At 34.9% G+C, this 13464-nt stretch overlaps 1 protein-coding gene across 3 annotated transcripts in view; it reads right to left on the reverse strand.

Annotated features, from left to right (window-relative positions):
- STXBP5 (syntaxin binding protein 5) overlaps positions 1-13464 on the reverse strand; it is a 177052-nt gene that overhangs the window by 87623 nt on the left and 75965 nt on the right. For all 3 annotated transcript variants that reach the window (XM_044247120.1, XM_044247119.1, XM_044247118.1), the window contains exon 9: positions 9903-9981. In XM_044247120.1, the coding sequence (XP_044103055.1) occupies positions 9903-9981 (79 nt within the window). The remainder of the gene's footprint in view (positions 1-9902; positions 9982-13464) is intronic.

A 13464-nucleotide genomic window follows, 5' to 3' on the forward strand; every position in this document is an offset into this window, starting at 1 on the left:
CCTCAAAATTTCACCATTGAAAATTTACTGTAAAGAAACAGTACAATTGTTTAAAAAGAATCTGTTGAATTAACTATAACATCAAAAAAGAGAATCTGTTCACTATTATATTTTTATCTGTAATATGAAAAACATGATTATAATATCAAAAACTAAATGTTCAGCCAAAGGGAAGAATGTCTGCATAAAGCACATAAGCTTTAAAATTATTTTAAGGAATAGATAAAAACTAGTAATATTTTAGACATGTTAAGTAGGAAAAAAAATTCACCAGACTGAATATGCTCTAAGAATATAATTAAGTGAAAATGTGTATGTAACTGAAAAAAGATTGAGGGAAAATGAACAGAAGAAAAAAATTTGTTTCAAATAATAAAATTACAGATAATATGTTTCTTTTGTGAAGATTTTATTTAATGTTATAATAAAAAAGAAACAAACTTAGGTACTTCTAAAAACAGTCTAGAGAAGAAGATAATACTGGTTAAAAATGAAATTTACAGGGGTGCCTGGATTGCTCAGTTGGAAGATCACGTGACTTTTTCTTTTCTTTCTTTTTTTGCAACTGTAATTTTGTTACCCAAACAATTTTCATTTTATTTCTTTTCAGTGTTCCAACATTCATTGTTTATATACCACACCCAATGCTCCATGCAATACGTGCCCTCCGTGACTCTTGAACTCAGGGTGGTGAGCTCAAGCCCCAAGTTCGGCATAGAGGTTACTTGAAAATAAAATCATCCATTCGGCAAGTGTTTACCAAGTGCTTAACTGTGTTGGTCCCCACAGAAAGGGCCCAAAAGTCTTATCTTCCATCATTTGATTCCTCCAGCTTCACTCCATCCTTTGGCCAGCATACCCCACCCCTCTATTACTGCACTTTTTACTCATCATCTACTTTACTGATTTCGGGGTTCCTTTTCAGAACCCAAAACTTACCTTAATCTTAAGACTTTTAGTTCTGTAGCCAAAAAAATTTTTTCAGAAGAATCCAGATCATATAATCATATGACAATGCTTTTAGTATTCAGAAAGAAAATTATCTTCTTCACCTGTACTTTGAATTAATCCTGAGAAATTCACTCTAACACTTTCTGCCCAAATTATTTCCTTTTCATTTTCAGCACCATCTATTCCAACTCCTTTCTTTTCTGCCATTTGTCATATGGAGGTCTTCCCCAAGTTACAATGAAAACAAAATTGTGTCTTACTCTTCCTGATGAAATGTAAATGCTACTTTTATCTATTGTTGAATACACTAAACACATGTTCTAAAGCAGTATTTTAAAAATAAATAAATAAATAAACCAGCATTTTCTGTTAATCCACCCATTTCTTTTTCCTTCTTTTGATGTTCCTACATCCTGGCTCATGTTTGAGTCAAGCTAATAAAATATTCTTACAAATTAATTCCTCTTACAATGAGTATCCTCTGATCTTCCTTCTGTTATCATTCTAACCTATCTTTCTATAGCAGCAAACAAGGCTGACTTACTTACTCTCTCCTACAAACACTTCAAGGATGTGTTCTGGGAATGTTTTATTTTAGTTTTTGTTTTTGCTTTTGTTTTTCTGTTCAAAATCTTCCAATTTTAGTATATGTGCTGCCGAAGCGAGCAACATCTACACTTTTGTGTTTTTCAAAATAAAATATCAGTGCTGAGAGCGTCAGTTGTATAAAGGGTTCTGAGCTGTTGGAACCATTCTTAATGCACTCCTTTTTCTTACACCTTTTTCTTCACCTTCATTTCAGCAACCACCACTGGTTAAATGTACCTCAAGGGCTTAATACAGGTTTATTTTCAAACATAGTTACCAAAAAAAACTTGCCAGTGATATACAAATGTATCACAAAATGCATTTATCAGCAGACTTAGTAAGTTATATCAGTTTTAACTTAATGAGTTAAAAACCAATTTAAGGGAGCACCTGGGTGGCCCAGTCAATTAAACCTCTGCCTTCCACCCAGGTCATGATCTCAGGGTCCTGGGATCAAGCCCCACGTGGGGCGCTCTGCTCCTCAAGGAGTCTGCTTCTCCCTCTCCCTCCACCTCTCACTTGTGCTTTAATAAATAAATCTTTAAAAAAAAAAAAACTAATTTAGTGAAAAACTTAAAAACAGAGGGAACTTAGAGTTTTAAATTCATAGAAGCCACAGACAAACCCCAATCTCCATACAGCTGCTAAATAAGGTATTCTAATATCAGAAAATAGAGCCATTAATCTAGTAGTCTTTGTTGTCTAGCTATGTGGGATTATACAATTACAGTGTTAGGGAATGTAAGTCAAATGTTATCTTAAAATTAAGAAAGTGAATGGTAATTTATTTTAGTTAGGTAAGAGGTCTGGAGATTAAGGCTAGGAGAAAGTGTTCATGTTTTGAGAGACCGAAGATAATACAGATAAATCTGGGGTAGGTCATAAGAATGCCTTTGAGGATAGTTACAAAATGAGAATTAGCCAACCTAAGATTGAAACTCTCTCACCAACTTGGGAAAAGTAACAAGAGAAAAGGAAACATTATCTGCTGAGAAATTTAAAATGAAATTTTAAATCTGTGGGCTCAAAGATGTCTTCTCTCATTAGATACAATTAATTATAAATTGACTGAGGAATTTTTCCTAAATAGTGTTAAGATCAAATGCCATGACCACAAGGGGATACCACAAAACCCAAACCCGGACTTTGTCAAATTAGAATTTGTAGCCTAGAAGTGATCTATGAAGCTCTCTAGTCCTCTGAGTAGCTAAGGTTACTTACATTAAGTTATCCACCCTATCAGACAGACACAAACAGATCTCCTCTTAGTTCACATTAATATGATTACTAATATTGAGTAGGATTTAATGTTAAATTAAGGAAGATGATCTGATAAACTAGCAAATTTAAAAAAGAAATCTTGGGGGCACCTGGTTGGTTCAGTTGGTAGAACATGCAACTCTTGATCTCAGGGTTATGAGCTTAAGTCCTATATTGGGTGTAGAGATTACTTAAAAAATAAAATAAAAAATCAGTTCTTGGCAAACCAAGCAACCTCTGAATCATTAGGACAATTCTATCCTAATCCATCTTAACTTGCGAAAGTGTTCAACTCTATCTCTGGAGTCAACCTGAGCTCAAATTCCATCTCTGCTACTTTGTAGGACAAGTTAACTTAAGCCAAAACTTATTATTTATATCTGTAAATACAGATAATAAAGGTGCCTATTTCAAAGTGTTGTTAGAATTATGGAAGGTAATGCATTCAAACTGCATAGCAGAATAGCTGGCTTATAAAAGTCCAATAACAAATGTTGTTCATCTAGTTTTTTCTTCTTGGTTCTTGGAAGCCAAGCCATCTAAGTAAGTCTTGAGCTCCAAAGACAAGAAGCTAGTTTCATCTCAAGTAAGGCTATGAGAATTGTTAAGACAATACAAAAGGGAACTACTTCTGTTTCTGAAAGTGGGCATGCTATCTGAATGAGTCTCTTCTGGTTGCTATGGCTTACCATCAACTGGGATGGTGAGAGAATGAATATGGAACATTTGTTGACTCTAATACACTGGTGCCAAGAAAATAAAAAGAGAAAGCTCCATGAGTGATAGAAAATGACAATATAAACACATTTATTGATGTAGATACTAGATTCTAAAATATTATTCTCAATGGTCAACATATCTGTGACTAAATTGGTGAGTTTCTTCATCACAGTTTTATCAGATAGGTTAGCAAAGCAATTGCTGCTGGGAGATCTGCAGGTATTATATGAGCTTGGGGCTTGGTGGTTAATGTGAACAGAGAGTAGGTTTCATTAAAAAGGAAGTAAAGTAAGAGTACAGACTTAATTAAATCTGGGGTCTTCCACTTATGGCCTGTATGACTTTGGGCAAGTTACTCAATGTCTTCGTTTCAGTTTCCTCATCTATAAGCCAAAGGTAGTAATACCTGCCTCATAGAATGCTTCCTAAGATTAAATAAATTAAGATGTATAAAGCACTTGGAATAGTGCCTGGCAAACAATAAGCACAGCATAAGTGTTACTATGGATTATTGCATAGACACAGTTATTTAAGAAAAATCTAGAGTTGAGAAAGAAAAACTGAGAGGAAGATTGCATTCTGGGGGAAAAAATCCTTTTGCATGAGGGAGTCTGTTTTGGGGCTTCAGAAAGTTAGGGTTCTCTCAATGGATACACTTCTAGTAGCAGTTGAGGAAACTCACTGGTAGCAAGTTTGTTGATGTTATTGAAATAAACTTTTAGATATTTTCAGAACTAGAGTATTATAAATGTATCCTGAGTTTTTAGTAGTCTGTTTTTGTTTTTTCAAAAAAATATTTTTTTTGAGAGAGAGAGTGTGAGAGTGTGCGCACATGTTTTGTGTGCCAGCAGGGGAGGAGCGGGTTAGGGGGGGTACAGAAAAAGAGAGAATCACCCTGCATGAAGCCCATCATGGGTGGGGCTCAACCTCACAAGCCTAAGGATCATGACATGAGCCAAAATCAAGAGTCAGATGCTTAGCTGACTGAGCCATCCAGGTGCCCCTGTGTTTTTTTCATATTCTTATATAGGCAATCCACCTACAGCTTTTAGTGTACATATGAAATTTAAAAAATCATCTACTAGGGGCGCCTGGGTGGCTCAGTGGGTTAAGCCTCTGCTTTCGGCTCAGGTCATGATCTCAGGGTCCTGGGATCGAGCCACACATTGGGCTCTCTGCTCAGCAGGGAGCCTGCTTCCCCCTCTCTCTCTGCCTGCCTCTCTGCCTACCTGTGATCTTTCTCTCTGTCAAATAAATAAATAAAATCTTTAAAAAAATCATCTACTAAACTAGTTGAAAACAAATTCAGGCACCACATTTGAGGGGGCTCAAATTTGCTTACAGATAAACAGATATATCATGCATGTACATGTGTGCATATTAGGCCGGGGTGGGTGGAGTCAGCAAACTAGTGCCCGTTGCCTGTTTTTGTATGGTATGGCCTGCAAACTAAAAATGATTTTTACATTTTTAAATAGCTGAAAAAAATACACAAAAGAATATTTCATAATACATGAAAATTAAAGGAAATTCAGATTTCAGTATCTATAAAGAAGGTTTTATTAGAACACAGTTGTATTCTTTCATTTCTGAGTTGTCTATGGCTGCTTCTGGGCTATAATAGCAGAACTGGATAGCTGCCAGTTGAGACCTGAACAGCTTGCAAAGCCTGAAATATTTATTCTCTGGCCCTATACACAAATAGTTTGCCATAGTATGTGTTATAAGGAAAGGGAGTAAATTAATTCATAGACATGGTTCTCCAAATATGAGTAAACTGCCATTTTTAACTGTGATAACATTCAATTTTAGGTTCCCAAACATAGATGTTCCCCCCAAAACTGGTAATTCTTTGAATGGTAGCCCATTTCTTAAGAGACACTAACTTCCGGGATGCCTGGGTGGCTCAGTCAGTTGAGTGTCTGACTCTTCGTTTTGGCTCAGATCATGATCTCAGGGCTGTGGGATCAAGCCCCATGTAGGGCTCTCTTCTCAGTGCAGAGACCACTTAAGATTTTCTCCCTCTAGGGGCGCTGGGTGGCTCAGTGGGTTAAGCCTCTGCCTTCGGCTCAGGTCATGATCTCAGGGTCCTGGGATTGAGCCCCACATCAGGATCTCTGCTCAGCACAGAGTCTGCTTCCCCCACCTCCCGCCTGCCTCTCTGCCTACTTGTAATCTCTCTCTCTGTATTAAATAGATAAAATCTTAAAAAAGAATTTTTTTTTCTCCCTCTACCTCTGCCTCTTCTCTGCTCGTGTGTTCTCTTAAATGAGTAAAATTGGGGGGGGGGGAGAAAGAGAGAGACTAACTTCTAATGCTCATTGTGTAAAACTCTAAGGAGTTCAAGTGAATACCTGTTTGAAAACTTGAACCTTTCCTGAGTTGATTCTTGTTGAAAATTTGGCCCTGCCTGTAACTTCCTATGTAGTCTAATGGTGAAGTGAAAAGGTAGAAGTAGAGGGAAAAAGGACTACAATTTACCAAATATCTACCACATGCCAAACACATATTTTTCTTTCAAGTCTTTACAACAATTTTATTAAGTGGAAATTACCATCCCTATTTCACTGAGGTAAGGACAGAAGTTCAGTGATGTTAAGCAACTTGCCAAAGACAATAGAGTCGTTGTGAGTGACAGAACTGGGATTTGAACCTAAGTCTAAGAACCCAAACTCTTAGTTATTTTCACTAAATCAGGGGTTCTCAAATAAGATAATTACGACTCATAGTAAGAAGTATACTTTACTTCATGATACAGTATACAGACATATTAGTACATACAATTGGACAAGTTTCATAAACCAATATTTAACCTTAAAATGTGCAGTATACTCTATTTCTTATTCTAGTCTAGAAGTTAAAAACTGATGTCTCAACCAACAAAAATATTTTCACAACCCACTTACAGATGACCACTATCTACTATTTAAAAACAAACAAAGTATCAGGGGTGAGGGAATAGGTAAAATGGGTCAAGGGGAGCAGGCATTATAGACTTCCAGTGACAGAATGAATAAGTCACAGAGATGAAAGATACTGCATATGGAATATAGTCAATGGTGTTATAATAGTGTTGTGTGGTGACAGACAGTAGTAACAACTGTGGTGAGCATAGCACAAAGCACAGAATTGTTGCATTTGTACTACCAAAACTAATGTAACATTGTGTGTCAAATAAATAAATAAATGCTGCACTAAGTCATAGAATAAGAGAATTCTCAATCTACAGAAGGATATTAGTGAGGTTCTATAGAGTCTTGTCAACCTTGCAACTTGCACATCAATCTGTGAAAGGAAAACCAGGGAAAAGCTGACGTTTGTCAGGGGTTATCAAATGCTGTTTTGAGACTAGTGATATGTGAGACAACTGGATGAAAGAGTATGTTCCAAGGGCTTCATGTATTTGCTTAATCTTCTTAACTACTCTTCGAGGTAGATACTATTATCATTATTCCCATCTTACAGATAAAGAAACACACAGAGAAAAAGTTCAGTCGATTTGCCCAAGATGGCACAATGAGCAGGTAGTTAAAGAAGGATCAGTCCCAGGTGGGCCAGCTCCAGAGTTCACTCTTATTCACTTTGCTCAAGCACCACTGGCTGCAGCACTTCACACTTGGGTCACACTAGTTTTTCAAAAAACCAACTTCAACAGAACTGACTTAACATTTAACTTTTGACTTTTTATTAAGAACTGGCCATATGAAGAATAGTTCTCTATCTTTAATAAAAGTGCTTTTAAAATGCTGTATTAATTAACTGTTACTATTCACTATGTAAAGAAAAAATATGGTCTCTCCCAATGTAATACATGCTTTTATTTACTAGAAAATAAAAGACACAAATCTCGATTCCATTTTTTGACAGAGTGTACCTTTCCCTCAGAGTTAAATTATGTTATCGTTACCTATAACAGCTAATTCTTCATGGTTACACTTTTCTAAACACCAGCTTATGTTCTTCTTCCTTATATTCAGTAACACTATGCAAGGACAAATAGAAGTGAGATAGGTATGTCCCATGCTTTCACTGAGCTAATATTTAAAGGGGAAGGCATACATTTAACAAATAATTTCATTATCAGTGACGAGTACAAATTCTAAAAAGGAAACACATAGCATACTTTCAGACTGTATTACTGGGGACCCAAACTAGGTAACATGGCCAAAACATCCTCAAAGCAGTGATATTATTGCTAAGCTATAAAGGACAAAAGGGAATCTTTCTGCCTAGAATGATTTCTTGGTTTAAAAAAAAAAAAGGAAAGAAAAGAAAAGAAAACACAGAAGATCTTGAGAATGGAAGGAAGGCAAATCTGGCAATTTGCCAACATTCCCTGCTGCCAACATGAATCCCGTTAGCTGGCACCTGCTCAAGACACTTGCTAGGAATAGAAAAAGGTGAGAGGTGACTAACTTATTTAATAGAGGGTGATTCTGCTATAGGTGCAATGAGGGGTGCAGTAGTTCTCAACATTGGCTACACATTGGAATTCTAGGAAACAGTTACAAGGTAAAAGGCCCTGGGGTGAAAGAAGAACCTTTTAATTTACTGCATGTCCTAACCCAGGTGAAAAAGAAGTTGGAAAGCTGGTGAAGAATGTTCTCAGAGAGTGATCCTATTGATCTATTTAAAAGTATCTACACACACACACACACACACACAAGTATCTTCAAATGCATGCAAAAGAGCTAGACTTCTTTTTTTCATGTCTGATCTTATGGAAGAAAAAATATTGCTGCCATCCTGAAGAAACTGAAAACGTAAGTATTATCCTTTATAAGAATCAAAACCAGGAATAGGTAAATCACAGAGAGGGGAAAAAAAAATAAAGAACTTCCCTGGACTTTAATCTTTGCTGCCAATCAGTATTTGTTAAAATGAACAGGTAATTCAGAAGGCAATAAGCACTGTTAATTTAAATGTTTAGACAATTCATTTGATATTTCATTATAAATTAGAAACATTTTTTTCTGGTTCTCCCCACATACTTTTTTTCCCCCTTGGCTGTCATTGCTTTTCCTACTTACATTCCTTTGCCATACAACAAATTATGGCAAAAAAAAAAAAAAAATCAATTGGCAGTAGGAATTTACACTAAGAGCAAGTACTGATGGAAAGTTAATTATGTACCAGACACTCTGTAAAATATTTTCAATATATGACTGTCTTACTTAAGTCATCACAATGACCTTCTGACATATTATCATATTCATGTCATAACTGACAAAACTGAAGCACAAAGACATCGAGTAACTCTATGCCAAAGGTCACACAGTGAGGGTGCCACAGTCAATTAAACAGATGCCATTCCTTTCGGAGTTCATTCAACCTCTTTTTGGAACACAGTACATCTTTTGAATCCCAGAAGGCAGCTAATGAGGATCAAGGACAAATAACAGCAATCTTAACAATTCTTTAGCTTACTGACTTTTCTCAATTGAGAATAGGGCTGAAATGATTATGATTAGAAGAATGGCAAATTACAAGGCCAGTTTTAACAAGCAGTGGTCATAAACTGGTATATAAAAACATATATCAGTGGTTCTAAACTTCCATGTATCAGAATCTCCTGTGGGTCTAATTAAAACACAGATCAGTTGGCTCCAGCCAAGGGTAAAGTATCTGATTCAGAAGGTCTGGAGTAGAGTCTGAGATTTTGAATTTCTAACAAGTTCTCAGCTAATGCTGCTAGCCAAGGACCACAGTCTGGGAACCAATGCACTATATATACTAAGTAAATTCACTCTCTTACACAGCTGTAGTAAATAAAACCACACACTTTCCCGAGGAACTAGAACACAAATAAAAGGCATTTTTTAGGGGTTAATGGAATGTGGCATTTTCAAAGAAACATTTATAATTTTTTTTTCCTTTATTATATTTTTAACCATTTGGTACATATAATAAAAAATATAAAATACAAACTGACAAACTTCCTTTAATATTAAACTGTATGTATTTTTGTAATTGTCAAATATTCTTATGAGATTTAATTTTTGAAGAATACATCTAACTTTCATAATTAACATATATATCATAAATAGGTTAAGTTTTAAGTACTTTTCACTGCTTATTCCACAATTTTCAGTAGTGAATAAACACCAGTACTGAAGACTAACAGAATGTATAACATTTGACAAGAAAGATTATTCTAAGTTTCCAAAATATGTTACAAACTAGTAAAGATAAAGAGAATACAAAGAAAATACTTTATCCTAAACTTATCATTTTAGTTTTTTTTGTTAAATAAAGAATGCATAAAATTTTAAGACTGAGCTAGACAATTCTAAAGTAGGCATTACAACATAATGATAAAATAGCCTTTAGTGCTATTTGAGTAATTATATACAATGAATATTGGCAATGAAGTAAAATCTTACCCAGATCTAGTCGTTTTGAATTCCACCTTGAGGATAGGTTTGCAGGGTTCTGGCTTCTTCCCATCCTTTAATTGTTTTCCTAAAATATATTTTCCTGCATTAAATTCTAGAATTCTAAGTTATTCTAAATTCTTATATTGATAATTTATATATAAAATGAAAGTAAAATGAAATACATCATAAAAATTTTTAAATGATTTTGAAAAGAAGTATTTTAATATAAAATATTTAAAATAACCAAGTAAATCTACTGTTTGAAATTCAATGCTGAAAAGTAAGAGTAATTTGTAACATTCATGTGACAAAATTCTTGCAAAATACATTGATAGCCTTTCCAATGTTCCTAATTGCAGATAAGCAAGCAGAATTTTAATTTTCTAAATGAATTCAAGTTTTAAAATAGCTAGATTTGAGAAAAACAAATCTAAACATGTTTTCACCCAAGTGTGACAGTTGCAAAATTAAAACCTATGCTAATAACTTCATTTATATGTATTCTCCTAAAGTAAAATCCATCTATTGTAATGTCCAAAAAGAACGCTAAAATAAACCAACCTCTATATATTATTTTAGAAAAAAGTTTTGATTCCTGCTATTTCCGACATGATCATTGTAGAAACAACTCAGAAAAATATAAAGAAAATAAAACATATCTTCATTTTCAGAGATCATTCTCAATATTAATATCTTATTTTTGGAGATCCCAGACACATGCCCCATCCCAATACTTCTTTCCCAGCTTCCCCCCACCTCCCATAATACAGAGAGCTCATTCTAATAAACTTTTGTTTAAAATTTCATTGTTTGCTGTTTGACTCACCAAGAAGAATGTAAATTCCGTGAAAGCAAACTTTTTTAAGTGTATGTGCGCTTTCTATTGATGTATCCCTGGTGACAAGTATTGTTTGACATATCGGTGGGTGCTCAGTAACTAATAAGTGAGTAAATTAATGATTTTTCCTTAGGCTTAATTCTTAGGGAAAGGGGTATCTGGGTCAAACTGTATTCCAAACACACTGTACCGTGCTCGCTTCGGCAGCACATATACAAACACACTGTACCAATTCATACTTCCATTAGTTGTTTAAGACCACAGTTTGCCACATTCTTCCCAAACAACGCTATTTTTTTTGTTTGTTTTTAATCAGAAAGGGTATCTACTTTTAATTTGTATTGTTTTAATCTCTAGAATATTCTTCAACGTTCTGGTCATCTGTACGTCTTCTTTTAAAAATAATTTATGTTCTTTACCTATGCTTGTATGTTATCTTCTTTACATTTAAAAATAAATTTTATATTCAAAGCTCATTAATACTGTATCCATCATATGTTAAAAACATCATTCCTAGTGTCATTTATGACTGAATTCTTAGAAAAATGTTAAACTGCACACAAGTATACCTTTAAGTCATCAAAATCATGTTTCCAGTTGAGAAAACTTAAAATCCTAAAATGTCAATTCTTCTAAAATTAATTCATAAATTCAATGTAATTAGAGTTCGAACAGCTTTTCTTTGATTTGCACAAAGTGACCTGAGTTTACACAGTGGACTCACTACCTACGAATAGTGAAAAAAATTAGGAAATGGGACTTCCAGAATGACAAAGTAAGGACCTCTGTGAACCCAAAAGGACCTCTCCCACAAAAACTGAAATACTAGCACAACTAAAGTTAATCACTTCAGAACCCTGGAAATAAACTGAAGCCACAAAACAAGTGGAACATTGTCTACCCAATAGAAATGACTACACCTTAGTTAAGACAGGGAGGGCTAGAACATTCTGATAAGGGTTATTCCCACCTTCCTCATTCCCCAGCTAGGAGGCTAGGCAGACATGAAAATCCAATAGTATCAGCGAACTAATCAGTACTGAGGTTTTTTTTTTTTTTTTGCAATTCCATTAAAACCAGCTTCCCTAAGATCACAATCAAAATTTTGTCCCAATGCAGTTCCCTGGAAACCTCTATACCCAGGGTGTCATGGCAATTTCATTTGACACAGACATCAGCTCAGAGGAACAGAAGGTCTCACACTTCCAGGGCATCACAGAAATAACAGCAATCTGCTGGCATATCACAACTGCCTAAGGCTGTGGTTTTAGGTGAGTCAATTAAGAGCCTGATCAAGAATTAAAAGTAAATCCTGAAAAACTGAGCATGCTCCAGGACTAAAAGGTTGCACACATGTGCAAGGTCATGTGCATGCCCAGAAAATACCTGAGAAAGAAGAAAGCCCCAGTCACTCCTCTCTGGTTGACTCTGAAACCTTGAGAAAAGAGGAAGTTAAAAAAAAAAAAAAAAAAAAAAAAGTAAAATACAGAAAGTAAATGGGCTATAATACCTACTGCTGGCAGGATCACTGCCAAAGAGGTACATGTACATGACAGAAAGAAATGTGCATAGGACACAGTCTCTCCGGAAGGTAGTCTGAGAATATTAATTAAAAATAGGCATACTTAAAACTCTAATTCTTAGGAAAAGCCATTCATTCGTAAGCATTTATTTTACAGAAACAAAAGGACCAACGCCTATCAAATATATACAAGATGGTAATGACAGCATAACTTACAGTGATCAAGAACTGAAAATACAGTGAATACTAATTATGTTGGAAGGGCTGAATACTTTGTGAAAAACTGGGAACAAAACTGGCTATTACATGACCATTAAAATGAAGTAATTAGAGCTATGCCAGATGACATGAAGGGACTATTCTCAAGTAGAGTGGATTAAGAAAACATACAAGAAAGATTAATATAATTCCATGTTATGCAAAATAATGGCAAAACTCCTCATATTTACATATGTGTGTACATATATAATATATATATATATAATTTTAGAAATATATTTTTGAAGAACACCTGTAAGTTTTTTGACATACTGTACCTAGTCACTGGATTGCTAACATGGGGGAAGGCTAAGGGAGAAGGAACTGGTAAGATATGATTCCATTTATGAATAATATGTATGAAAAAAGCTACCAGCCCTTTTTTATCATTCTCCTCCTTGGTTTCGAGCTTATTGAGTTCTTTCCCACATCAAAATCATATAATTTTTTTTTAATTTCTTAAAATTGCTCTATAGTTTCACTTATTACATTTAATTATTTTCTGAAGTATATATTGGCACAGAGAAGATATTTTTCCTCTAATAATTTCAAAGCTATTTTTATAGTTCTATTGAGCTGCAATTACTGGACAATAAAGTGCACATATTTAAAATGCACAATATGAAGAGCTGTGATAGAAGTATGCACCTGGAGCACTATTTGTTGAACCATTATTTCTTTCCCCACTAATACAGTATGTCACCTTTATTACATTATATTTTTATAAATCAGCCCTGTCAATTTACAAGAGCATCTAATCCTGCCTCAAGATCCCAGGGGATCATCTCTTTCCCATTGTGTAAGAAATGACAATGCAATGAAACTTGAACCTCTAATTAAATTAGCATCTTAATTTACAGAAATCCAGTGGCTAGTGACAGAGTAAGTCGAACACCAAACCAAGGAACTGAAGAGGATTGCTGGTTTGCTGGAGGAGGGGAGGAAGGGGT

The sequence above is a fragment of the Neovison vison genome, chromosome 1, assembly GCF_020171115.1.
Source record: "Neovison vison isolate M4711 chromosome 1, ASM_NN_V1, whole genome shotgun sequence".
In the NCBI taxonomy this organism is placed as follows: Eukaryota; Metazoa; Chordata; class Mammalia; order Carnivora; family Mustelidae; genus Neogale; species Neogale vison.